Source organism: Coregonus lavaretus, assembly GCF_964263955.1.
Source record: "Coregonus lavaretus genome assembly, chromosome: 8".
Lineage (NCBI taxonomy): Eukaryota > Metazoa > Chordata > Actinopteri > Salmoniformes > Salmonidae > Coregonus > Coregonus lavaretus.
In genome coordinates, this window is record NC_139995.1 from 29,278,858 (window position 1) to 29,306,304 (window position 27,447).

Below are 27,447 nucleotides of genomic sequence, written 5' to 3' on the forward strand. Positions count from 1 at the left end.
ACCCTACCTTGTCACAACACAACTCATTGGCTCAAACACATTAAGAAGGAAATAAATTCCACAAATTAACTTTAAACAAGGCACACATGTTAATTGAAATGCATTCCAGGTGAAGCTGGTTGAGAGAATGCCAAGAGTGTGCAAAGCTGTCATCAAGGCAAAGGGTGGCTACTTTGAAGAATCTAAAATCTAAAATATATTTTGATTTGTTTAACACTTTCTTGGTTACTACATGATTCTATATGTGTTATTTCATAGTTTTGATGTCTTAACTATTATTCTACGATGTCGAAAATAGTAAAAATAAAGAAAAACCCTTGAATGAGTAGGTGTGTCCAAACTTTTGACTGGTACTGTATGTGTTTGTAGGGGTTAAGGGAGGAAGAGAAAGATGGTAAAGTATAGGAGTGTCAAGGTTGCTGTCTTCTATGCTGAAGTATTATTTAATGATGGTTTTGTGTGACGTCCACTAGGGTGCCCAAGCGTCCGGTCATCAACACCCCGGTGGTCAGCATCACGGTCCATGACAACGAGGAGCTGCTGCAGCACACGCTGGACAAACCAATCACTGTGCAGTTCCGCATGGTCACCACCGAGGACCGCTCCAAACCCATCTGTGTCTTCTGGAACCACTCCATACTGTGAGTTACACACACACACACTAGCTATTTCAACTTTGAGCTGTAGAAACAAAGGTTTTACAAAGGCTCTATAAGGGATTAGGTTGAAACCAATTAATCCACCATTGCATTGTTTGACTATTGCATTGTTTGACTGTTGTTTGTGTTTGTCAGAGCGGGGAACGGAGGCTGGTCAGCTAAAGGCTGTGAGGTGGTGTTCAGGAACAACACTCACATCAGCTGCCAGTGTTACCACATGACCAGCTTCGCTGTCCTCATGGATGTCTCCAGGAGAGAGGTGAGAGAGGCTACACAACACAACACAACACAACACTCCCCTCATACTTTCAGACCTAACATTTCATACAACACTACAAAACTACTCCATATAGACTTCACATTGTAAACTTTACATAGATACCTCAATAGACCACAGGCCACACCCAAAAGTGGTCTTGTTCACTATAACGACCAAAAAAACCACTTCTTCCTCTCTTCCTTCTCAGAACGGTGAGATCCTGCCGGTGAAGCTGGTGACGTGGAGCACGGTGGGTGTGACCCTGGTCTTCCTCTTCCTCACCACCCTCTTCCTCCTCTGCCTGCGGGCCATGCACTGCAACAAGACCAGCATCATCAACAATGGAGCCACCGCCCTCTTCATCTCCGAACTCATCTTCATCCTGGGTATTAACCTGGCAGACAACCCGGTAAACTACTGGAACAAAGTTATTCTCTGTCTACCTTTGTCCCTCTCTACCTCCGTTCAGCAACATCACTTTCAATATCCTACCTTTCCTTTCATTTATATTTGGAATGGGTGTCTGACATATGGATCTGATTCAAAACAATGGAAAAAAATAAGCAAAACATTCAGCCCATTTTGAGCCCTGTCATATCCAGTATAATAAGCGCTCTCTCTCTCTCTACGTCTCTGTCTCTGTCTGTGTGTCTAGTTCGTGTGCACAATCATCGCCATCCTGCTGCATTTCTTCTACCTGTGCACCTTCTCCTGGCTCTTCCTGGAGGGCCTACATGTCTACCGCATGCTGAGTGAAATACGAGACATCAACTACGGACCCATGCGCTTTTACTACATGATCGGCTGGGGCGTGCCGGCCTTTATCACAGGTCTGAACAATACACACACACACGCTTGCATACACAAACACACAGACACACAATGCCAACTCATCATGTATCCAGTTAGACTGTAGTTATTTTATAGTTACTAGTGTTTGTTTGTTGTGTTGTCCAGGCCTGGCGGTCGGACTGGACCCAGAGGGTTATGGGAACCCAGACTTCTGCTGGCTGTCCATGTACGACACTCTGATCTGGAGTTTGGCAGGGCCCATCGCCATGGTGGTGTCTGTGAGTACACTCCACCTCTCTAATACAGTGTATTATATTATATTCATATGATGTGGTGTGTAATCTTTGTGTAGTTTGTGTTCAATATCAGTAGCTTATTATGTATTATTATGGTGCATTAATACATTGTTTGATTGTGTTTTGTGTTTTCCAGATGAACATCTTCATGTACATCCTGGCCTCCAGAGTATCCTGCTCCATAAGACACCACAGCTTTGAGAAGAAAGAGCCCCCTGTGTGAGTGTCCTGCCGCTGCCTGAATAAAAACACTAGGGAAACTACACTCATTCTGTCATTAACACAGGCATGCTGTTGTACCCCAAGGAAACATGACTACAGCACTTTAGGCACCACAAGAGTGTGCATTGTCTCATTGAATTGAGAGTGAAGCTGCCAATTCACTAAACTGTTGATGTTGTTGGCTCATAAAGGCCAAAAACATATTTCTATCAACTCTGAAAACGCACTTATCCTAATGTAACCTTTGTGGTGTTCTCATCTAACCTGTGTGTGTGTGTGTGTGTGTAGCTCTGGGCTGAGGACTGCGTGTGGGGTTCTCCTCCTGGTCACTGTAACATGTCTGTTAGCTATACTCTCAGTCAACAGTGACATGATCATCTTCCACTACTTGTTTGCTGGATTCAACTGTCTCCAGGTAAACACTTTTTTTCTCTCATTTGTACCAGGAATCAGTATCCTTGCTCCATTGGTTTCTTTGACCTCCTCTTCGTTTGGTCTATCCTTCCAGGGTCCCTTCATCTTCTTCTTCCGCATCGTCTTCAACAAGGAGGCCAGGAACGCCATGCGCTACTGCTGCAGCCGCAAGCGCCCAGATCACATGATCAAGTCCAAGCCCTCTGTGAGTCTCTCCCACTATATAGGGATACCAGTCTTCCAAGGTCTTAGTAGAACAGGAACTAGTACAGCTATTTCCAGTGAAGGCCTCCATATCATGGCATTTAGGTTTGGCCTTTTATTACCAAGGACATTAACTAAAGCATCAAACAAATAAAACAGAATTTGGTATGATGAATTATTGCCTATTAACTCATACCTCTCCTATTTTCTCCCTCTCCTCATCCTCCTCCTCCAGTCATATAACTGTAACACCAGCTACATGGATGGCAGACTGTACCACCTGCCGTTTGGAGACTCCAGTGTGTCTCTGAACGGCACCCTACAGAGCGGCAAGAGCCAGCAGAGCTACGTCCCCTTTGTCCTCAGGTACAGCAAGCCCAGAGGGACATAACAGGCCCCATGGACACACGCTGTTCAGGGCCTCCTGCATCATTGTGTGCTAGAAAAAAGTGTGCTTTACAAATTCATTGAAAAAGTGTGTTTTATGATGGTCCATTATGTACTGTAAAACAGTAGAACAGCCCTTTCAGATCCACATAGTAACTTTCATTGAGGAGATGAGGGCTTTATGTTTGTACGTTTATGTCCTGTTACAAGTCCTGTTGTGTTTTTCAGGGATGATAGTGGCCTGAATAACAGCCAGGCACACATCGCTCTGAATGAGCACGGCTCACTCTTCCATCAAACTAAAGAGCATTTAGATGGTAGGTCTCCCATTCTAATGTCATTAGGATCACTGTGACTGCCTTTAGCAGAGAGGCATACAGAGGGTTCATTTCATATGGTTAATATATGTATAAAAAATATATATATATCTGTGCAATTCTCATTGGTCATCATCTTAACATGTGTTTGTGCAACAACCACAGATCACGACTCGGACTCGGACAGTGACCTATCTCTGGAGGACGACCAGAGCGGCTCATACGCCTCCACACACTCCTCTGACAGCGAGGAGGAGGGGCCCTACCCACCAGAGGAATGCTGGGAAAGCATGGCCTCCAACGTGTCCAAGAGACCACACCCTCATGGTATGACCTCACACCTATAATCAGCCCAGTCACCCACACAATATAATCTCTATACGACCTCACTCCCTCACACCCAGTAGACCACACCAACATGGTGGTCGTGTTCCCCCTGCTTAGACGTTGCATGCATCAACCAGTGGTTGCGTGCCACGTCATAGACTGCTGTTGGGCATCAGATTGCTATAACATATGATGTGGTTAGCTGATACGTAAAATACCTATCCAGGCGTTGTAAGATTTGGCATCACACCTTCTTGATAAGACTGCTCCCACACTTCTGTTTAAACAGTTCACCACACCCAAACAGCACACACATACCAGACATCCCTTCAATAGACTACACCTACACTGTATACAGTTGTCCGGGAGTAAATAAATCCACTTCTGAGCAATACATGAATGTTATGAATCTTACTTAAACATCTATTAATAAGACTTACATGACCAGATTATGGTCTTGAAAGACCACAGCTTACACCATGATTTAATGCATCAAGCATGTAAGATGTAGTCTTAAAGTTGTGTCTGGTTGTTCCCCAGATAACAACCTGAGTAAGCTGTTCTGGCCAGGGGAGTATGTGACGACAGCCAGCGACAGTGAGGGCCTCGGGGGAGCAGACAGGCTGAAGGCACAGTCTCTGGCCAACCCTGAGCTGGGCCAGACCCGGGACAACCGAGGCATGTCAGACGAAAGGCCAGGGGACAAGGCAGAGAGCTATGGGAAGGACAACGTGATGCTGCTACTTCCCAGTCAGCCCAACCTCCATGCACTCCCACAGAAAGGTCAGCAACAAACCCAAACATCCACATGTTGTTGTTAGTTCAACTTTATATCTTTGTAGGGGTGGGCTTTCCAGAACATTGGAATTGTTTATGAGAGGATGTGTCTTTTCACATACAGGAATCCTGAAGAAGAAACAGCTCTCCCCCATCGCGGAGAGAAATGGTATCAACCGCATCCATAACGAGCTGTCGAAGAACGCTCCGGGCCATGCCTCCTCTCAGGGCTCCTCCTCCGGTGAGCGCCGAGGGGGCCGGGCCAAGCCCAGCCTACCAGATCAGCTGAATGGTGTCGCCATGAGCATCAAGGCGGGAACAGTGGACGGTGACTCGTCAGGATCAGAGTGAGTGTCATCCAACACAGAGCACCAAACATGACCCAGGTCCAAGCATAATACCCAGAATACACCAATCTGTCTGAACACAACCCAGAATAGATCACAAACACATCAACTCATACAGTACAACACAATGTCATATAATCAAAGCAACAGCCCTTAGATGGAAGTTAAGAGATTTCTCAGTACTTATTTATTTAAATGTTGCTTTATGTGTTGCTGGATACAGTATGTTATATTTTCTGTTTAACAGTCTGCCAGGTTGATGTGTGAGAATTGATGTCCCACTGAATGTATCTTGCTGCTGTCTTCAGTATGTGTCGTCTCCCCCACACCATTGTGTGTAGTCCCCTGTCCTCCTCTGACTATGTAGTGTTGATGTTAGCATGCTGGCTTGTCAATAGTCCAATACATACAGTACCGTCACATTCTCATCAATGAGCTCAGACACCAATGTGGAAAGATCTCAAACAACTTCCATGATCAGGTGATTTTATTCTATTGGGAACAAAATACTGTATTTTCAAAATACTGTTAGTTCCATAAACAGAGGGACTTGGTAAAAGCTCATTTCAACAAGTTAGATTGTATATTAACACTTTTTTTTTTTAGCTTTGTTCGCTACCATTATACAAACTGCTAGAAACAAGTGGCTTTAAAGTGCCAATCAGCAGTCAACAATAACAAAGCGTTCTCCCCGCACCTGTTTTGTAAAAAAGATGAGGGATGGGGCTGGAGAAATGTAACCACTCTCAAATTCATAGATAGAGCTATGGATGCAAGGACTGACCATCCAAGATATCAAAATTATAGTTTTAACTATGTTGTGAGGCTATATAGTGTTTGTTAACATTTACTTTGTTCAAAAACATTGGATTAAAACAAGCTTATATTTTGGGTTCTGATGGGGTACGAGGCATTTCTAAGTTATATCATTAATTTATAGGTCCAAAAAATGTATGCAGCAACTGCAGATTGCAACTTTAATTGTGAGGCAATATCATTTTATTATGAAGAGTTTCTACAGTGCAGAGTCTTGTTGCTTTCTAACCACCCTTCTCTGTCCTCTCTCTCTCCAAAAACCATAGATTCTTATTCTTTAATTTTATTCACTGAAGTACTTGATCCTCATTTGAAATCAGGATCACTGTCTTCATGTCGTTGGATCATTCAGCATCCTTCACTCCTTACAACCAAAATAAGAATCCCATATGTGGTTATCACCTCTCACACTGTGTGTACGTACTGTGTGTGTGAAACATTCTCATTCATTTTTTCTCCCTGTTCCTTCTGTTTTCCCTGTGTTGTGTTACGTTTGTCACTGACACCCCCCCCCCCATCACCCTGTTTTCCCAGCAGCCACCGCAACACATATGAGCAGGCTGACGGAGGGGTGTGTCTTTGCAGGTCATAGAGCCTCGCCCCTCATCGCCACGCCTACTTTTCTCTAAGTGACAGGAGCTGATGTCTGAGGAGACGCAGAGCGTTGGACTGTCCTCACCTGGAGATCCATGGAGTACCCTCTCTCTTCCCCCTCATTTTTTCAGAGGGTGTGTGTGTGTGTGTGTGTGTGTGTGTGTGTGTGTGTGTGTGTGTGTGTGTGTGTGTGTGTGAGAGAGAGAGAACCACACCTCAGGAGTCTCTGCACTGGCCCAGGCTTGAGAGCACTAATGAAATGAGTCTCTTTCTCTTTAAAAAATATATATTTCATTGTTTGTTTACATACTTGAAGCGATGCACTTTTTTAATCATTTAAACTGCCCGACCAGATGTGCTGGTAGTCAACTGGAGCAGATGTTCTGTTTTTTTTTATTGTGGTTGTTTTTATGTTTCAAACTCCGGAGATACGGAACAATGAATAAGTCCTCCTTTGGCTGGGTCATTTAGCTGTAAGATTTTACATGTTCAGGGAATTTCCTCATCTAGTTTGTAATCTCAGAAAGGGTCGCCTGTACAGTTGTTGTTTTGTTAGAGGATTTAGTTGTTCTACTGAGGGCTGAGGCCAGTTTGAGTTTTGCTGCAGTGTAGAGAGGACTCACTCTTCTCCACTCCAGTCTCAGGACGCTGCCAGCCTGAGCTGGTGGACAGGAAGAGCAGTCAGTCCAACATGTCCCCAGACTGAACAGGAGAGATGGACAGAGAGATGAACAGCTCCACCCAGCTGAGGTCAACCACTACACTGTGCTCTGCACTGGAGGAAAGGACTCCTGTTGGAAGTGTGGCTGGAGAACTGGGTTGTGGACAGTGAGAGGCCATGGGGTCACTCAGTATTGCCATGCCCCGTAATGGACGCTCTGTAAACAGTTTCTCTCACTAGTGAAGGATGTTTAATCAAGGCAGCAGTGACTGGCCAGCTGTCATCCACATAGAGGAAGAATGCCTGCCTTTCTCCTCCACTTCGCCTTTGTTTTATTACATCATCATTGGAGGAAAAGAGTGCGTGTCAAGAATTTGTATAACAAGGACTTTTGATACATCTTGACTTTTGTAAATTGTTGGGAGCAAATTTTTGTATGGACACTGAAGATGCTCCCATTTTTAAATGTTTTTGTCCTAGGGATATATGCCTTCATTTGAATCAGCGACTAAACAACTTTGTATTTTTATAGATTAGGTATGAAGGACTCATTGTTTTGTAAAATACTTACTGAAATACTTGCAAACTTGTGCTGTAATACTCTTTGAAATGTATTCCAATTTTACTGTACAGAGTTTTCTGTAAAAAGACACACTAATTCTTCATGCAACATATTCTTCAATTGAATCATACTGCATAAACTGTACACACCTCAGTCAGTCCTGAAATATACTGTACACCACTATATTCCCACTATTGAAAAGCAGTTCAGGCAATTTATTGATGTGTAGAAAAGAAAACAACATGTTATTTCTCTCGCATATTATGTGTTTTGATGTGTAGATTTAAACTGTAGATAACGTTTTTATCAGCCTTAAAAGGTCTTATCACTAATTTAACATTACTCCACAAGCACCAACACACAGTCTTCATCTGAATCATGTTTTATTGGAAGATTGAATAACACTACAGTTCCTGAGAGGATTGTCTGTTTTCATTGGTGCTCCCTAAAATGAAATGAACTGACATCTGAGAGCATTCTCCATGATACAGTACCTCAACAATATATGTGGCAAGTCAAGTAAGGGTCATTCCTGCATTGCCAATTGTTTCTTTAAAATGTTTTCCTTTTTTTTACAACACTATGATATCAAAGTAAATACAAGGTGAAGCTTTAGTAAAACATTTGTTGAAGGGTTATTGAATATCAGGCCTACAAAAGAGTGCAACCTCACTTTCATATTGCAGTGTATTCATTACCACATTATCAGGATCCTAATTAATCACTTTGAGACAACTGTGAAGAGCACTATATATGCTACTCTCATACTCCCTATCTCTGTTTGATTGAATAACAAAACATTTCTGTTTCCTTATCTGGTTGGTACGAACAGTTCATAATTGGAGCGCCAAGCAATCAACTGCTTTAAACCAAGACCTGTAGTAGGTTACTGATGTCAAAGCTTTAGTGATACAGGGTAGACTAGATATTACTTGTATTTTTCTATGAGAAACAGCTTTGTAAAGGAATTCTCCAAAATGCAATGAGTAAAACAGACAGATGTGCTTTTAATACAGTGGTGTTATTGTTTTTTATTCCTTCAGGGGAAATGGCCTCCATAGCCTATTAAAAGCATTCCATGGCTATCTTAATGCAACATAATGTGTGTCAAGTGAACATGTAGGCCAAGCATTTTGTATCAGTGTGTAGTAGAATGCTGAGCTTTAGTACAGTCCAGTCATTAGAGCCCTCTGGTGCCCAATGTGCTGAACTGCTACCAAAACACAAGTGACAACCTCAAAAAGAATCACAGATTAGTCTGTTATTTATATTCAACCAGTTGAAATTCAAGTCTTTATTCTTTTAGTTCTATAATTCTGTTGTCTCGTCTGTTTCAAGGGGACGCTCCTTGCGGGGTAGAGCGTTCTCTTCATCTTTAGTAGCTGAGGCTCCACTGCCCCAACCCAGCATAGCAGATAGTGCCCTGCACCACCCCACCAGGGTCGCCAGCACTCCTACCTCTGGGGCCGGCTCACTGTGCCTAACCTTGGAGGATACCTGGCACTTCAGGCTCTCAATACGCTCATGGAGCTCTTTCGTCAGATGGTGGCTGGCGCCCAACTTGTACTTGTAGTCTACAGTAACACAGAGAATGTAGGGAGAGGAGAGGACTTTCTAGAGTTTTCATGCTCAGATAAATTGAAGTGTAGAGACACTTTGACCAGGGATTACCATTCTCAATATTTTGTAGAATCTGCAGGGTCTCCTTCTCAATCATACACACCATAGGGAGGGGAATCTGAAGAAGAGAGTTGCATGATTCAGCTTTCAGGGTAATGGACATCTAAGATATGCACAATTAATCAACGTCATCAGCAACTCTCACAAGCAGCATTACCCTTTCTACCATTGAGCAGAGTTGAAGGAATAAGGTTGGGGTTAGGATCTCTTACGCTGGTTTTGCAGTCCAGCTCTTGCTGCATGATCATGGCCTTGCGGTATGGGTCGTCGGTCAGGCAGTTGATGTGGTAGCCTCTCCGATGGGCCATTTTCCACTTGCTGATGTACTTGGTGGTACCCCAGATAGAACGCTTCCGGGAAAAGGAATCCTCTGTAGAGCACAACAATGGTTACTTACGTCATTGGTGCTTTATCAGTGTACTTCAGAATAGAGAGAGAAATATGTTACTGGTGATAATACTCACTATCCTTCTCCTTGGGTTGGGCTGCAGGTCCCGCCTAATGAGAGAGGGACACATTTATACCTAAACTGAAGGTGATTAAATCTCTGATATCAAATGTACAGTTGTCTGGATTGGACCAAACATTACAATGTCCTTTCTAACAAAGTTACCTCCTCTTTCTCATCTTCGTCGTCATCCTCTTCATCCACACCCTCTGACTCCGCGCCACTCTGTCCCTTGTCTGACTGCTCTCCGGTCCCCCCAACAAAGCCATCATCCTCTTCCTCGTCCAACTCGCTCTGTGAGTCACTGAGACCAGAGCACAAGCATTTTCCTCATGCTTTGGTATTCCACTTTTATTTATAATTGTTTGAGACTATATTCACTATAGTAGTGACCATATCATGGACTAGGTGAGACTACACCATTGTATTTTTATGGACTACACTTACTCCAAGGTGGGCTGCTGTGCAGTGTGAGCAGTCTCTGTCTTCTCCATCCCTCCTAAAAAGTCTGGATCACAGAAGTATACAGTAGTCTTCAATAACTTAAAATAAACATTCAATGCAAATCAAAATATTCATTATGTACACTACGTATAATAGATTAAACAAATGCTGTCGCGTTCAGCTGGTCGCAATCAAGTCTTACTTACTTGGTACACAATGGCCAGGATAGTCTTGTTGCTGTTCAAAAACACTTGAAAAATGCTGTTGTCAGCTATGACATGTTTCAGAATACCTCAGTTCCAGAATCTTAATATAAAATTATTCTACCATCCTAAATTTCTTCCAGGTGTTGATTCATGTCATTACGTTTCCATCCCACATTTTAGAAGTCAAACATGTGTAACAGGCATATAGATAGCAAACATAAAAGAGCATCAGCATCACTACCATCTTCTCTACTGTATTAATGTGGACAGTCAAAATTTGCCTGGGGAGGTTACCCTGCTGGCATCTTATCAATGATATAGATTGATTTATTATCAGGGAAATAGCAGTATCCTCTAAGCCTTGAGGACCGGTGCTGTGAAGATGCTGAAAACAGAACCCTATATAAGAGTGAAGGGAAACAATTTATTATTTTGTCAAAATCATTTTATTAAAAAAATTGAAATTTCATAGATGCAGAAATACTCTGAACCAGTTTAAATACAACCTAAAATTAATATTTTTCTATATAATACTGCATTTGTTTATTTTTTTATTACTACATTTAAAATGTTTTATCTAGTAACAATCCTATGACCAAGCAGCAATTAGCATGCCAGCTAAGACGGAAGCATAGTGTCTGCTAGAGTTTGTATACTATACAAATACACACGGCACAAACACATATCCATATAAATGTTTGTCCTGTTTCAGCTTAAATAGTGTATATATAACTCCTGTAAAGGAAGAGGAACACTGTCTTTGTCAATCTTTATTATTGGTCTTCTCCTCTCTTGGCCTTCCAGAAACACACTGTCCTTTTTCCATAAATACAACAAAAAGTACATTTTTTGATCATAATCCTTTGCAACTGTGGTCCTCTCAGAGTTTGTCAGTTTGAGTCCAGGCTGCTGCTCTTCTGATCTGAGCCACAATTGCAGAGCCGTACCATGATGCTTTGCAGGCTGGGCTCTACGATGCCGAGCAGGGGCCTCTGGGAAGGGTCTCCGTTCCAGCAGGCCTCCATCAGCTGCCAGCATTCCTCATCAAAGTTGGCCAACCGTTCGGGGCGCGCGCCTGCAAACATGGGCACAAATGAGGCCCGGGCAGCTCTCTAGTCCAATTCAGCCAACAGACACACACACAACACATCTCATCCACAAACAGACACACTGTAAATCCTGGATAAAAGACAAATGTTACAACAAGCTATTTGGTTTTGATCATATTCAGTCGTCAGTGTGAATTAGTATTTTAGCTGTGGGTTTGCTCGAGCTGGAATTGTACATCACCTTTTTTAACATTATTCCACAACTGGTCCTTGCTGGAGCATTTCTCAAAGGACTCTGGGAGTTTGACGGAGCCAGTGCAGAGGTACCAGAACAGGATTCCAAAGGCATAGACATCCACAGAATTATCATACTTTCCTGAAGAAAGAGAGAGGTGAGACTTGGGGTTAAACCAAAGAGCCTAGAATAAGAGGTGGTCCATGATGCAGCACTGTGACTGAGTAGCAGGATAGCTGACCTGTGAAGAGCTCAGGGGCCATGTGGATTGGGGTTCCTACGATGCTGCCGGACATCATGGCCTCTGGCTTACAGAAGCCCAGGTCTGTGATCTTGGCCCGGTTCTGTTTGTCCAACTGAGGGAGGGACAAACGACAGCACAGGTTAGGAACACGTCTGGCAAGATGTGAAATTTCAGGACCATAAATATTGGTTTCTCAGGGTATACACACAGTCAAAAAAGCATACCCTTAAGTCCTCTATACAAAGAGGGGTTAAGTGATTTTTCCCCCAATTTTCAACTCAAACCTAAATTCCAAAAAGTTCAGTACATATCTATCATTCCACTCGGAACATCCAATGCCCCAGAACATTCAATTTATGAGGGAAGTTAAATCATTTTCCATAACTCTGTCCTAACAATACAGCCCTTTATTGTAGTATAGTAGCCTGTGACCTCCATAGTATGTCTCATTAAACATTGCCCTCATTTTCACACATAATTGAGTCAGTCAGAGGACACAGCAGAACAGTGAGATATGAGCCAAACGTCATACTGTGTAGGCAGGGCTGGGCTATTCTTACATAACCAAGCAAGCAGCACAGGCGGAATATGAATATGATGGAAATAATGAGGAATTCATTGGTGTGTGTGTGGTGCTGGAGCGTTTCCACTGAGCCATGATGACCACAGCTAAATCAGCTCAAAATTAGAACTATGTCTAAATAAAAATCAATGGAAATTATACTGATTTGATAAATTGATAATGTAGTGATCAACGCTAGTGTTACATTTAGCATGATTTGAGAAAGCACCTTTAACCCTCACTCACCAGCACATTCTTTAGTTTGATGTCTCTGTGCAGAAGCCCCTGACCATGCAGGAAGCGAATGCCTTCCACCACGTCCAGAGCAATCTGGAGTCTCTCCTTCATTGATAAACCAGCCTGATAGAGAGAGCGAGCGAGAGAGAGAGAGGGAGATGGTAAGGTAGACCTCAGTGTGCGAATCACTTATGTCATCATATGTGCAAGATGAACTATATTAGGGTATATAATAGATATGTGGTTACCTTCAGGCCTGTGTAGAGATCTCTGTGAAGCCTCTCCATGATGAGAAGCACAGCGATGCTGGAGCCTCCGCCATATGTGTGGTCAATCACCGAGCCATGCAGGTCCACCAGGCGCTCGTGTTTAGGGAGGGACCTGTACCCGTACACAATAGAGAAGGTAGGAGAAATAAGGTCCTACATTTTTATATTAATATTACTACATCCTACCCTCTGTGTTAGTAGAAATGGGTTCTGCCATTCTTTTTACAGTGCTCACTAGCACACAAATACAGACCCGGTGCCAGGATAAGGGGGCAGTTGAAATCGTTTTTTGGGGGGGCGGGGGATCTTGCTTTGGAATTATATTGAGTGCTTTTGAAGTGACAGGTTGGCACTAAATCTGTAGCCTATTGCCGTTGCACTGTATCAGCACAATGGACAGCGCCCTACACACTAAAGTGAGGTCGTTTTGGTAATGAATATAGGCTACAAGATAAATAGGGTAATTCACCTACTACAAACAGCCATGTGAATGCAGCCGTACACACAGCTGTCTTAACAAAATAGCTTAGTTATTCATGCAGGCTTAGAATACCAGCTTAGAATACCGACACAACTACTACAGTGAGATGCAGCCATGCACAGCGGTCTTGCCAAACAAATAGGCCCGCTTGGAAAATCATGGCGCCCGTGAGTGCAGCAGCACGTTGTGATATGGCACAATACACTTCTGTTGATCAAATTTGAGCCACGTAATCAATTAAGAAATGCCAGCCTATCATAAACACATTTCCAATACATACATTTACAACCACAAAAACCAATAGACTACCAAGAAAACCATAATAGAATGTATCCATTTCTACGATGAAACATACCGTTCTACTTCATACCTTTCAGACCGTCAGTACGATTGAAAGTATGGATTATAGCTCTATCGCGCTCCGCGCAGGTCGAGTAATAATGACAACAAAGTCACGGCGGTGTCGTGACAGCGTGGGAGGACGTGCCCCTGTGGTTCATATAAAACCGTACGTCAGACCACTGTCTCATTTCCCTCGCAAAGTTAGCTTAGCTGTATCACGCAAGTTGACTGCTCCGCTGCTCCCGTTTTTCGGATTGCATCTTCCCAGGTCCCGGTAGGGTAAGCTAAACTCTGTATGAGTTGTGTGTACTGTCAGTCTGTCACCAACAGCCTGTGACCTGTGAGTCAGAGCACGAAATTCGCCCTCCAAGGCTGTGTGACAGCTCTCCCCTACCTATCCCTTTTATCAGAGGATATCTGGCTTCCTTGTCTTGTGCTGACTACTCTGGTGCTAACCTTGTCAAGATATCCTCCACTGCTGTGCTCGTTATCGAGGCCACTGGGCACTAGTCGTCCTTCGACTATTTAAAACTCGAATGGGTCACTTCCCTAGATAACCACATCTAGGAAGATTGTTAGCCTAGCCAGCTATATGACGTGAGATTCGGATTGCCTCCCCTAGGCATCCCTCTCCCCTGGTATTACTAGCATGCTACAAGCTAGCTAGCTAGTTTACTAACTCAACCTAGCTGCCACTGTGTGTCGTCAGCTAGCTTATCAACTCCACATAGCTGCCACTGTGTGTTGTCAGCTTGCCTTAACAAACGACGGCCATTTGTGCATGTTTCGCATAAATAAGCCTACGTTCAAACATGTTACCTCTCCTGCTCCAGCCCTGTGGTCATAGCTAGGCTCACCCAAAATTATTTATTTTTGCGGGTGCTGTACAGCTCCCGACAGATTATTGTAGCTGTTGTATACAGTCTTCGGTTACTATTATATTAGTTCATTTGATGAATCAGTGTATTGCATGCATGGCTGCTCCTCTTGTGGAGCTGAACTAGTAGAAGATGGTCATGACCTGTGCCCCGCCTGCCTAGACATTGGCCACCTGCGTGAGGCCCTTTCTGACCCCTGCGTTAACTGCGCCATCCTGCCTGTGAAGGTGAGAGAAGCGCGGCTAGCCAGAGTTGAGGGCCTGGTTTTCACAGATAATTTACCAGCGTCCAGCGTTGTTCACCAGGACCCACCCAGGGCCACCAAAAGAGGGAAAGCCCACGAAACCGATGCCCCCCCGGTAAAAAAGTACAAAAATAAGAGCCTAATTCGGAAGGTCAATTCCTTATCTGAGTCGAGGCCCTCTAGCACACCCTCCAGCATGGGGGACGCAACAGAGGACTCTGTTGCGTCCCCCCAGATAGCCGGGTTGATGACCTGCTGTCCACTTGGACATCCAACCGGCACTTTAGTGACCAGGATGATGACACACCCAACATGGTGAAGGAAGTGCCAACCAGTGTTGTGGACCCATTCAGTCTCAACGCTAAAGATGGGGCAGAGGAGTCATTCCAAGGCTCTGATCACACGGAGTCAGAAGGAAGCTCTGCCTCACTACGCGTGGTCCTGCGTGCGGCCTTAGCTAGGCTTGATGACCCTCAAGCCTCAGCCCCTGCAGCTAACCCATTCTTTAAGAAGGCCCCGGCAGCTACACCATTCAATGTGCCACCTTCACCGGCTTTTCTTACGGAGCTTCATAGATGCTGGGCTGACCCGCGGGCCCTTGCCCAGCACGGCAAGGACAGCAGGACGCTATCTGCCATGTGTGACGCAAAACAACATGGGCTGGACCATATGCCTAAGGTGGATGAATGCATAGCAGAGCTAATGCTCTCCCCAGATGAAGCCCTGAAAGATGACGCCCACTGCCCCAGACCTCAATGCAGGGCCACAGATGAGCTACTGTCACGGGCCTACGACACAGCGGCCCGCATGGCCCGCATTGGGAATTCCTTCTCAGTGCTCATGCTAGCACAGAACAGGATTCTCCAGCCGGAGCACGCAGACCTGGACCTCTGCAACCTGAATGACGCATCTCTTCAAGCGTTCATGACCAGAGAGTTAGGCAGACTGATGTCCACCCTTGTTGTGACTCGTCGCCAGGTCTGGCTTGCCCAAGCCCGATGACTCCAGACGGACGCTGAGAAATCTCCCAGTGGTCCCCAGACTGCTCTTCGGCCCCGCAGCTGAGCGGGCCATTGAACGTAGAAAACAGAGTCAGGCTACACCACTGTGGAACCCACAGCCCAGAAACCAGGCACCACAGTCGTGGCAGAGTGAGGCCTGACACCTGTGAACCTCGCCGCGCTCACGGCCCAGCCCTACACACGCCCTTGGTCCTACCACCAGCCTAACACAGGTGCTCGCCAGCCGCAGACAGCGATGCAGCCACTCCCCCAACCCCCAAGAGGTTCAATGTTTTCCTAAAAGTTCTCCACTTTCACATGTTGCAGACGGTCGACGTTCTCCAGATCGTAGCCGCAGGGGAATGGTTCACGTCCCTGGACTTAAAGGATGCTTACTTTCACATTCCTGTGTTACCGGAACACAGCCATTTTCTGCGTGTCGCCTTCCAGGGCCAGGCATACCAGTTTGTGGTATTACCCTTCGGTCTCTCCATGGCTCCTCGTGTCTTCACAAGATGATTGAGCGCAGCCCTGAGCTTCCTCTACCTACAAGGGATCAAGATCCTTCCGTACTTCGATGACTGACTCATCTACGCGCCCTCTCGCGAGTGTGCGGCCGAGGGCACAGCGCTGACACTGAACCACGTCACCGCACTGGGTCTTACCATGAACAACCAAAAGAGCAACTTCACACCAAGCCAAAAGGTCACCTTTATTCCATGGCTCTGAACTCCCGCACTATGAGGGCATGTATAACACCTCAGCGTGTGGACAGCATTCTTCTTCTGCAACAATTTCAGTTGAATGCATTGGTGAAGGTACGAACGTTCCAACAACTGATGTGCATTCTCGCGGTGGCCTCCGCAGTGACAACGTTAGACCTGCTGTCTTTAAGGCCACTAAAAGGGTGGTTCAACAACCCCTGCTTGGACCCCAAGCGGGACAGAAACACCAAAATACGGATGACAAGGGTGTGCTACTCTGCGGCCGTGGAGGTAGAGAGCCTACCTGACTACAGGTGTCCCTCTTGGATCAATTCCGGCAAAGCGGGAGGTAGTGACGACCGACGCTTCGCTAACAGGCTGGGGAGCAGGGTGGCAACACAGGTCTGTACGAGGAGAGTACTGTATGCTTGTAGCCCCTAGAAGGGAGACCCTTGTTTCCAACCCTCCTCAGTCATCTGGAGGGAGAGCCATGGCAGCTCATTCACAGACAGGACCTGCTTTCACAGTTGGAATGCAGGATATGGCATACCAGCCCAGACCAACTACAGCTATGGGTGTGGCCTCTGAAGAGCCCGACCCTCTACTGATCGGCTGCGATCCTGCTATTACCGGACAAAACATCCTTTCGAGCATACGGAGGAGCCAGACATAAAATGGTTCTCTCTGAAAACGGCTTTCCTCTTAGCTATTTCATCAGCGAAACGTGTGAGTAAGCTCCACGCGCTCTCTATGAGCCCTGTCTGCCCACAATGGAAGGCAGACAACCTAGGCGTGACCTTATGGCCCAATCCAGCCTTTTTGCCTAAGGGTTTATCACCCCTTCACATCAATCAAGCCATCGAACTGGCGGCCTACTGTCCCCCTCCTTTCCAGAATGCGGAGGAGGAGTGAGCAAATCTCCTGTGTCCAGTCCGTTCCCTCAAACGCTATATGCAAGCCTCGGAGCACTACAGGAAGTCAGACCAGCTGTTTCTGTGCTTCAGTGGGAAGTCAAAAGGACTTGCATTGTCCAAGCAGAGGCTTTCACACTGGGTTGTGGATGTCATCACTCAGGCCTATAAGGGAGTAGGGCTCCCTGTCCCAGAAGGTGTGATATGCCTCTCGACCAGAAGTGTCGCCACATCCTGGGCTGCGCTGAGAGGCTTCCCCCTGAATGAGATATGCGCAGCTGCTACCTGGTCGTCACCCTGTACGTTCTCAAGATTTTACAAGGTCAACGTCAAATCCTGCCACACCATGGGCTCTGCCATTCTTCCAGTGGCACTGGTGCATTAATCAGAGGTTAGTAGTGCTATTCCTCGTGACCTTGTTGGTATGAGTCATCCATACTGTCAACCGTACTGACTGTCTGAAAGGTATGAAGTAGAACGGAAGTTACGAATGTAACTATGGTTCTACGAATACCTGGAAGACTGTCAGTACTTTCCTGTCACTCTGAATCTTTTGGGCGAGAAGATTCTCTGAGACAGTGCGTGGTCTGACGTACGGTTTTATATGAACCGCAGGGGCACGTCCTCCCACGCTGTCACATAACCGGTGTGACTTTGTTGTTATTTATTACTCGACCTGCGCGGAGCGCGATAGAGCTATAATCCATACTTTCAACCGTACTGACGGTCTTCCAGGTATTCGTAGAACCATAGTTACATTTGTAACTTCCGATATGTAGCTATACCCAGGGGTGTCATTTGGGTTTTTGCATTGGAATTATATTGAATTCTGCAGTAACCGAGTATTCCAGACACTCTCTTCCTATAAACCAGTTGCTATTAAAATGAATGTTTTGGGGCAGAAAAGCTGCGGCTAGGGTAGGATTCTAGGCTAACCTGGGCTGGCTCCTCTGTTCCAAGATCGTCAGGAACAGTCGGAGGTGGAGAGGGCTGTGGAGCCATTATCCTGGCGGCACTTGTGGAAGGTGGGTAGGTTCTGCACAAGGAGCAAGCCGGAGCTCGGCAGCACCATCACTGCTGTGCTTGGCGGCGGCCTCGGTGGTTTAATGCTGCTGCTCATCGCTCTCCTCCGTTTGGCTTTGTTTGGGTACTTTGGCGAAGCCTATTTCTGATATCCATCGTGGCAGTGGCAGATTAGCTGGTTTGAGCTAGCTAAATAGGCTAATTCTAATAACACTAACGCTAGCTAAGAAGCTAACTAAACTCTAGTGGTGGGGCGTGAGGCAGAGTAAAGTGAACCAGCTTCAATGGGAAACTTGGCCCGCCCTTATAAATCTAAATCTAATATAACAAGTAGGAGACGTATCACATTATTTACTTAGCCTACCACAGATGAGAAGAGTTTCTTCCCACTTTTTAGAGAAACACAAAGAAATCATACATAACCACCCCAGTGGCTTTCCATAGCCCCCTACACACACCTCGGTGAACTCTGTCCATTGTGCTGACACAGCGCAGCGGAGATACAGATTATGCGCCAACCTGTCACTCAATCATTTAAACTTTTTTTCTATTTTTATATAGAGACATAAAACTAAAACTGAGTGGGCACAAGTTTCAACTGAGGGGGCTAAGCCCCCTTTTGCCCCCTTGTGGAGTCTGGCCCGCAAATACAGTACCACAACTTTTCCTTTACAGCTGCATGGTGTATTCAATTCTTCTATCAGTCACAACGGGACAGAGGCATCACAGTTCCAACACTGGCATCTGGCCACAGACATGAGTGGTTACTTCTCCATGAACTGCATTAGTGAGCTTTTATAGCAGGTGAACCGTGAAATTACACAGTGAAAGGCTGCAGTTATATGAAATGAACATGCTGAGATGTACACTAAATGCACGCAGCACCAGATGCCATTTCATTGCCCTAGAGAGAAAAACATGTGCTCCGGCAAGCAGAATATATGTTTTTTTCGTTATCCTAGAGGGTGTGGTGGTTTTACCAGTACATGCGTTATACAAAGAGCTGTCACCACCAATAAAGAAGAGTTTTGTTAATGACAAATTAGTCACCATTCTTTTTTATTGGAGGACTACTTTTCACTTGAGTATGGACCAATTTTTATACTGCAAAATAAGTTCACTCAGTTGACTTTCTATTACTACCTTAGGTGTCAGTTTAAAGGCATGCTTTATTGAAATTATAGTACATTCAGCAATGGTTAAAACTCCAAACTGAAAGGGTATGGCTGAGATCCATGGCACAGGTGTGGCCATATAGGATAGCAGCAGCTTGTCGTAACCCTTTCCTCTCCACTGGCTGGGCCAGCTCACCTGGTGTAGTGAAACTCCAGGGCGAGGTCGTTCCAGTGCTTGTCGTCGGGCGGTACAACTGACTTCAGAGCGCAGGGGTAGCGTCCCCCCCAGCTGTCACACAGATAGACCACTCCATACTGACCCCGCCCCAGCTCTCGCCCAAGCTTGGGCTTGCCTGCCAGGAAGAGAGAAACATGTCAATTCATTTTCACAAAACCAACATCTCCAGTGACATCAATGTCAACTACTGGTCAACTTCATGACAAAGTTGGAAGAATATTGTGTTGTTGATTTTGTTGTCGGTCATAAATACAGGTTCTGGGCCTTTTTAGCCTGTGAGAGCGTGGCACCCAGGCAGTGTTTACTGTTGGTGATAGAGCCCAGGGCCCAGTGGATAGAGCAGCTAGTCTGTGTGTCTCACCATGCAGTAGCACGTCTCGGAGGGAGCGGCTCTCCAGAGACAGGCGTGCCAGCCGCGGGGCGTGGTCCTTCCTCACACGCAGCCACAGGTCCTCAGTACGCTCCAACCGCCCCGTGTGGCCCTCCTCCAGCTACACACACACACACACACATCATTGGTTGAAATTAACCCAACAAACGTTAACGACACTCCAGCTACTTGTAAACCCATAAGATAAGATCATCATAAAAAAAACAATTGCAAACTGCAAACAGAAAAACAATCTAGGCCTAGATATCAGATAAATCATAAATCATTCCGGCAAACACAGGCCAAATAATCCATGTTTTCAATATATTGTGTTTTAATCTCTAATATGGCGTCCTAGTTCAAACTGGGCTTTGTTGAAATCACTGTGATACTTAACAAGGGTCTTTATCAATGATGGGAATCACATTGTCAGTCATGTGGGGACAACCATCACAGCAATTTGACCATTGACATCAAAGGTAAAAGAAAATCAAGCAGAAAATCAGACTCCTTACAACACTAAATTTGTAACTGGAGAGTTGCTGAAGTGACACATTGCAAGGTTTTAAAGTCCCAAGAGCTAGCGTGAAGAGAGAACCTGGCAAAACTGGTTGAAATTACATCATCATTACAACCAGAGAATGGTTGAAAGAAGGTAATTATAACGTCTTTTCAAACAGAAAGTAAAAAGTAGCGAAGACCAAACCTGATTGGATGAAGAGTGCAATAGAGAAGAGGGCACCTTATGGAGAGCGTGAAGGTGCATAAAAAAGTTTGTTTGAGACAAAAAGATTAGCTGAAGCCGGGTTGGGAATGTGGTTGAGAGTTAGTTGGTGTACCTGTCGCAGGGAGGCAGCGAATGCGTCGTGGGAGCTGTTGAGTCGTGTTCTGAACTGGGAACAGATACTCTTAGCCAGCTTGGCAGCACTCAGGCTTTCTATGGCATCCTGGGCCACCTTCCTCTTCCACTCTGTAGTGATGGCAGGAGGGTTCACAAACGTTATCCTCTGAATGATCTACATAGGGGAGGAGAGAAAGAGAAGGAGAGAGAGACAGAGAGAGAGAAAGAGATAGAGTACACCAGAAATAAATCAAGGTTAAAATCAAATCAACATTTGTTGTTATTGCAAAGCCCTACAATTGAAGTAGATTCCTGAGGCTTGACTGGGAATGGTTACCTGTTTGATCTGCTCCCAGACGAGTCTCGTAACAGATGATCCTGAATGGAAGGTCACCTCCACGTGATAGGCAGCGTTAAGGATCTGACCAGGAGAGGAAGTGAGATGGAGAGAAAACAGAACAAGATGTTATCATTTAACTTAGACCAACTGTCTCATAGGAAAAAAGGTCATTGTCTTTTATCCTGTCTTTTCTATTGACTTTTGAGGAATCCTTCTATTGAATTAATCTCAGATATCTAATGGTATTTGGACATCTTATCAATGATATGGTCAACATAATGTAGTACAGAGAAACAGAAAAGGCACTTCTGAACAAAACAAGCTTCATTTGACATGGTTGACATACAGTATACTGTACAATCACACACCTGTTTGAGGTGGTTGGAGGTGACATTGTGGACAGATGACTCCATGTTGGACTTCTCCAGGCTGTTTAGACAGCGCTCCAGGGTTCCTACGAAGCTCTCCCTCAGGTAGTCCACAGAGCTGATCAGCTTGTTGGCCACCGCCTGGTTCAACCTCACCACTATCAGCTCCTGGATCTGGTGGATGCAAGACTTGATGTCCTTCGAGGTAACAGGCTCTCCGTTGGTCGCCACTATGAGGTCTGTGAGGTCAGAAAGAGAGATAATGTGAATGAAAGCGTGAGTGAAAGATAATGTAGGTTGGTTACACGCCACTACCATGCAACCCTCATGCGGTGACTGAGTTCATGCTATTGTGTTATAGTGTGGTTATGTTGATTGCACGGCTAGAACAGGGCTGTCCCTTGAACTCTTGAGCCATTTGCAAATGGAACAAAAGTGTGGTGAAATTTCACAGTTGGGACATTTTACAAGTAGGCTAAATGGTCTTTTGTAAACTGTCAAGAGGAATTTGTGGTATTCATGAAATTTTTCTGGCAACATTTGATGAGCTTTTGGCATAGTATCATATTGACACCTGCTGCTGTTGCTAACTGAATGGCACTGAGACTGAACACTGGAGTGTTGTGTCTTATGAATCCAGCCAGTCACTGTCTGGTCTGTGTGCCTCTCACTCTCTCTGGTCTCTCTCTCTCTGGTCTCTCTCTCTCTCGCTGGTTTCTCTCTCTCTGGTCTCTCAACTCTAAATAGGAGTGGCTGCCATGACGACGGGCTGAATGGGCTCTACTCTGGGAGGGAGCCACGAGTTGGACATCTTCTGTAATGGAGCAGCATAATGACATAATGAGCTGAGGACATCCCCTTCCCTTTGAGACTGGGCTTCCTCTGCCAGATCACACTCACTCCTGTTCACTCTCCAGAGGTGTTCATGTAGTCAGACACCTTTTACATAGAACAGTCCTCCGAAAATATGTTGTGTGACATAATACTTGTGAATGTGATGCATTGTTTTGTCCATTGCAAATTATTAGTTTTTTTGTTTTTCAGCGTAGTCGACAATTGAGAACAACAAGGTTATCTCTATCATATGATCCAAGATGGCGTAGCAGTGCGGTCGCGGTTTTATTAATTGTCCTAGTGTAAATATCCCGTTTCTTGTTTTTTGGGTCTATTTTGTATATATTTCTCAATTTTTACTTTTCATTCTTTAACTAAATATACTTTCCTGCAACCCGCCTCACCCAACGTGGAAAGGATTCTATTATTTCTTTATAACTTTCATCAAGAACCTTAAGCTGAAACTAGTGTAGCTGCAACTGAATGGCTACTTGCTATTAGTCACCGTTAGCATCTTCACCATTGTCTGTGGCCTACACTATCCACCAGCCAGCTCTAGCTCTAGCCTGGACAATTCACAGCGTGCTATCGACCCAGAGCTTATCGGACTTTCTGCCGGAATCACTGGACCCTAGCGCCGGATCATCGCAACCAGCTAGCTAGCTGCAACCTGTTGTTGGCTAATTACCATTGCCCTATAGCAAGCACCAGTTAGCCTTGAGCTAGCCTCAGGCCCATCTCCCGGCTATCTACCTCTCTGTCAACCGGACGGGACCTCCTAGTGTTGACACTGAGCCCCGCCGATCCAACACGACTGGTTTGCCGACGAAATCGTCTGATGTGGTTTCAACAGGCTTCCCGTTGCGACGACCACGAAGATCCATCTGCTAGCCCCGGCCCGCTAGCACACGCAAACTACAACTGTGCTCCCTGCTAGCTGTGCTGAAGCACCAATTTGAACTGCTCTCGGACTCACATATTGCTGTTCACTGGACCTTATGATCACTCAGCTGCACAGCTGATGCCTGCTGGACTGTTCCTTTACACGGTACCCTGTCCTGTTTATTCTGTTTAGCCTCAGCCCAAACTTTATCGCTATTACCAGTTGTTGTCTTAGCTCTCTCTAATAACACCTGTGATTGCTTTATGCCTCTCTCCCTTGTCAATATGCCTTGCCTATTGCTGTTTGGGTTAGTTCTTATTATACAATTTCACTGTAGAACCCCTAGTCCCTCTCAAACTGCCTCAAATAGTTCCTTTGTTCCACCCCCCATACACGCCGAGACCGGCTCAATCGGTGCCTCCAGTGATGCTATCTCTTTCATTGTTACCCAACGCTTAGGTTTACCTCAACTGTACTCATATCCTTCCATATCATTTTCTGTACATAATGCCCTGAATCTTTTCTACAACGCCCGGAGAACTGCCCCCTTTATTCTATGTACCCAACGCACTAGAAGACCAGTTCTTAAAGCCTTTAGTCGTATCCTTATTCTAGTCCTCCTCTGTTCCTCTGGTGATGTAGAGGCTAACCCAGGCCCTGCAGCCCCCAGTATCACTCCTACTCCCCAGGAGCTATCATTTGTTGACTTCTGTAACCGTAAAAGCCTTGGTTTTCTGCACGTAAATATCAGAAGCCTCCTTCCTAAGTTTGAGTTATTCACTGCGTTAGCACACTCCGCCAACCCTGATGTTCTAGCAGTGTCTGAATCCTGGCTTAGGAAGGCCACCAAAAATTCTGAAATTTCCATCCCCAACTATAACATTTTCCGTCTAGATAGAACTGCCAAAGGGGGTGGAGTTGCAATCTACTGTAGAGATAGCCTGCAGAGCTCTATCATACTATCCAGGTCTGTGCCCAAACAGTTTGAGCTTCTACTTCTAAAAATCCACCTTTCCAGAAATAAATCTCACTGTTGCCGCTTGCTACAGACCCCCCTCAGCCCCCAGCTGTGCCCTGGACACCATATGTGAATTGATTGCCCCCCATCTATCCTCAGAGTTCGTACTGCTTGGTTACCTAAATTGGGATATGCTTAACACCCCGGCCATCCTACAATCTAAACTAGATGCCCTCAATCTCACACAAATTATCAACGAACCTACCAGGTACAACCCTAAATCCGTAAACATGGGTACCCTCATAGATATCATCCTGACTAACTTACCCTCTAAATACACCTCCGCTGTCTTCAACCAGGATCTCAGCGATCACTGCCTTATTGCCTGCGTCCGTAACGGGTCCGCGGTCAAACGACCACCCCTCATCACTGTCAAACGCTCCCAAAAACACTTCAGCGAGCAGGCCTTCCTAATTGACCTGGCCCAGGTATCCTGGATGGATATAGATCTCATTCCGTCAGTAGAGGATGCCTGGTTGTTCTTTAAAAGTAATTTCCTCTCAATCTTAAATAAACATGCCCCATTCAAAAAATACAGAACTAAGAACAGATATAGCCCCTGGTTCTCCTCAGACTTGACTGCCCTTTACCAGCACAAAAACATCCTGTGGCGTACTGCATTAGCATCAAATAGCCCCCACGATATGCAACTTTTCAGGGAAGTTAGGAACCAATATACACAAGCAGTTAGGAAAGCAAAGGCTAACTTTTTCAAACAGAAATTTGCATCCTGTAGCACTAACTCCAAAAAGTTTTGGGACACTGTAAAGTCCATGGAAAATAAGAGCACTTCCTCCCAGCTGCCCACTGCACTGAGGCTAGGAAACACTATCACCACCGATAAATCTACAATAATCGAGAATTTCAACAAGCATTTTGCTACGGCTGGCCATGCTTTCCACCTGGCTACCACTACCCCGGCCACCAGCTCTGCACCCTCCGCTGCAACTTGCCCATGCCCCCCCCACTTCTCCTTCACACAAATCCAGACAGCTGATGTTCTGAAAGAGCTGCAAAATCTGGACCCCTACAAATCATCTGGGCTAGACAATCTGGACCCTTTCTTTCTAAAACTAGCCGCCGAAATTGTCGCAACCCCTATTACTAGCCTGTTCAACCTCTCTTTCGTAACGTCTGAGATCCCCAGAGATTGGAAAGCTGCCGCGGTCATCCCCCTCTTCAAAGGGGGTGACACTCTAGATCGAAACTGTTACAGTCCCATATCCATCCTGCCCTTCAAAAGTTTTTGAAAGCCAAGTTAACAAACAGATCACCGACCATTTCGAATCCCACCGTACCTTCTCCGCTATGCAATCCGGTTTCCGAGCTGGTCATGGGTGCACTTCAGCCACGCTCAAGGTCCTAAACGATATTATAACCGCGATCGATAATAGACAGTACTGTGCAGCCGTTTTCATTGACCTGGCCAAGGCTTTCGACTCTGTCAACCACCGCATTCTTATTGGCAGACTAAATAGCCTTGGTTTCTCAAATGACTGCCTCGCCTGGTTCACCAACTACTTCTCTGATAGAGTTCAATGTGTCAAATCGGAGGGCCTGTTGTCTGGACCTATGGCAGTCTCTATGGGGGTGCCACAGGGTTCAATTCTTGGGCCGACTCTTTTCTCTGTGTATATCAATGACGTCGCTCTTGCTGCTGGTGACTCTCAGATCCACCTCTACGCAGACGACACTATTTTGTATACATCTGGCCCTTCATTGGACACTGTGTTAACAAACCTCCAAACGAGCTTCAATGCCATACAACACTCCTTCAGTAGCCTCCAACTGCTCTTAAACACTAGTAAAACTAAATGCATGCTCTTCAACCGAACGCTGCTTGCACCCGCCCACCCGACTAGAATCACTACTCTCGACGGGTCTGACCTAGAGTATGTGGACAACTACAAATACCTAGGTGTCTGGTTAGACTGTAAACTCTCCTTCCAGACTCACATTAAGAATCTCCAATCCAAAGTTAAATCTAGAATCGGTTTCCTATTTCGCAACAAAGCTTCCTTCACTCATGCTGCCAAACATGCCCTCGTAAAACTGACTATCCTACCGATCCTTGACTTCGGCGATGTCATTTACAAAATAGCCTCCAACACTCTACTCAGCAAATTGGATGTAGTCTATCACAGTGCCATCCGTTTTGTCTCCAAAGCCCCATATACTACCCACCACTGTGACCTGTACGCTCTTGTTGGCTGGTCCTCACTACATATTCGTCGCCAAACCCACTGGCTCCAGGCCATCTATAAATCACTGCTAGGCAAATCCCCGCCTTATCTTAGCTCATTGGTCACCATAGCAACACCCACCCGTAGTATGCGCTCCAGCAGGTATATCTCACTGGTCATCCCCAAAGCCAACACCTCCTTTGGCCGCCATTCCTTCCAGTTCTCTGCTGCCAATGACTGGAACAAATTGCAAAAATCTCTGAAGCTGGAGACACTTATCTCCCTCACTAACTTTAAGCATCAGTTGTCAGAGCACCTTACCGATCACTGCACCTGTACACAGCCCATCTGAAATTAGCCCGCCCAACTACCTCATCCCTATATTGTTATTTATTTTGCTCATTTGTACCCCAGTATCTCTATTTGCACATCATCTCTTGCACATCTATCATTCCAGTGTTAATACTAATTGTAATGATTTTGCACTATAGCCTATTTATTGCCTTACCTCCATAACTTGCTACATTTGCACACACTGTATATATATTTATTTCTGTTGTATTTTTTACTTTGTTTTGTTTTACCCCATATGTAACTCTGTGTTGTTGTTTTTATCGCACTGCTTTGCTTTATCTTGGCCAGGTCGCAGTTGTAAATGAGAACTT

General features: G+C 45.4%; 3 protein-coding genes across 5 annotated transcripts in view; 1 reads left to right on the forward strand and 2 right to left on the reverse strand.

Moving 5' to 3' along the window:
• Nucleotides 1-6,409, forward strand: part of LOC311133671 (cadherin EGF LAG seven-pass G-type receptor 2-like) — a gene marked incomplete at both ends in the record, with an annotated part of 91,818 nt that extends 85,409 nt beyond the window's left edge. Inside the window, 14 exons of the mRNA XM_084167204.1 lie at nucleotides 474-641; nucleotides 795-918; nucleotides 1,127-1,327; nucleotides 1,574-1,748; nucleotides 1,876-1,988; nucleotides 2,143-2,225; nucleotides 2,517-2,643; nucleotides 2,737-2,847; nucleotides 3,082-3,212; nucleotides 3,462-3,550; nucleotides 3,716-3,877; nucleotides 4,418-4,660; nucleotides 4,779-5,001; nucleotides 6,352-6,409. Coding sequence (XP_084023330.1) covers nucleotides 474-641; nucleotides 795-918; nucleotides 1,127-1,327; nucleotides 1,574-1,748; nucleotides 1,876-1,988; nucleotides 2,143-2,225; nucleotides 2,517-2,643; nucleotides 2,737-2,847; nucleotides 3,082-3,212; nucleotides 3,462-3,550; nucleotides 3,716-3,877; nucleotides 4,418-4,660; nucleotides 4,779-5,001; nucleotides 6,352-6,409 — 2,008 coding nt within the window. The remainder of the gene's footprint in view (nucleotides 1-473; nucleotides 642-794; nucleotides 919-1,126; nucleotides 1,328-1,573; nucleotides 1,749-1,875; nucleotides 1,989-2,142; nucleotides 2,226-2,516; nucleotides 2,644-2,736; nucleotides 2,848-3,081; nucleotides 3,213-3,461; nucleotides 3,551-3,715; nucleotides 3,878-4,417; nucleotides 4,661-4,778; nucleotides 5,002-6,351) is intronic.
• Nucleotides 6,410-9,071: 2,662 nt separating this feature from the next.
• Nucleotides 9,072-10,430, reverse strand: LOC311134231 (uncharacterized protein). The gene is made up of 5 exons (XM_084167847.1): nucleotides 10,210-10,430; nucleotides 9,928-10,066; nucleotides 9,779-9,812; nucleotides 9,527-9,684; nucleotides 9,072-9,372 (listed from the first exon to the last, which is right to left on the reverse strand). Exons 1-5 carry the CDS (start codon nucleotides 10,254-10,256, stop codon nucleotides 9,157-9,159), a joined length of 594 nt encoding a protein of 197 aa, XP_084023973.1. The 5' UTR covers nucleotides 10,257-10,430; the 3' UTR covers nucleotides 9,072-9,156.
• Nucleotides 10,431-11,169: 739 nt separating this feature from the next.
• Nucleotides 11,170-27,447, reverse strand: part of LOC311134232 (dual serine/threonine and tyrosine protein kinase) — a 31,357-nt gene continuing 15,079 nt past the window's right edge. For 2 of the 3 annotated variants that reach the window (XM_084167848.1, XM_084167849.1), the window contains 10 exons: nucleotides 21,865-22,103; nucleotides 21,494-21,577; nucleotides 21,155-21,331; nucleotides 20,307-20,436; nucleotides 19,904-20,060; nucleotides 12,988-13,120; nucleotides 12,749-12,862; nucleotides 11,938-12,052; nucleotides 11,703-11,837; nucleotides 11,170-11,487 (listed from right to left, as the gene is read on the reverse strand). In XM_084167848.1, coding sequence (XP_084023974.1) covers nucleotides 11,303-11,487; nucleotides 11,703-11,837; nucleotides 11,938-12,052; nucleotides 12,749-12,862; nucleotides 12,988-13,120; nucleotides 19,904-20,060; nucleotides 20,307-20,436; nucleotides 21,155-21,331; nucleotides 21,494-21,577; nucleotides 21,865-22,103 — 1,469 coding nt within the window. In that variant the 3' untranslated portion in view covers nucleotides 11,170-11,302. Of the gene's footprint in view, nucleotides 11,592-11,702; nucleotides 11,838-11,937; nucleotides 12,053-12,748; nucleotides 12,863-12,987; nucleotides 13,121-19,903; nucleotides 20,061-20,306; nucleotides 20,437-21,154; nucleotides 21,332-21,493; nucleotides 21,578-21,864; nucleotides 22,104-27,447 lie in introns of all 3 variants that reach the window. The other variant, XM_084167850.1, reaches the window with a different exon arrangement.

Excerpts from the sequence above, each read along its gene's own strand:
- LOC311134231 (XM_084167847.1), bottom strand. The coding sequence starts at position 10,256 with ATGGAGAAGACAGAGACTGCTCACACTGCACAGCAGCCCACCTTGGA. Across the intron at positions 10,067-10,209 it reads GCACAGCAGCCCACCTTGGA|TGACTCACAGAGCGAGTTGG; the intron begins GTAAGTGTAGTC and ends CTCTGGTCTCAG. Across the intron at positions 9,373-9,526 it reads AGCTGGACTGCAAAACCAGC|ATTCCCCTCCCTATGGTGTG; the intron begins GTAAGAGATCCT and ends TCTCTTCTTCAG.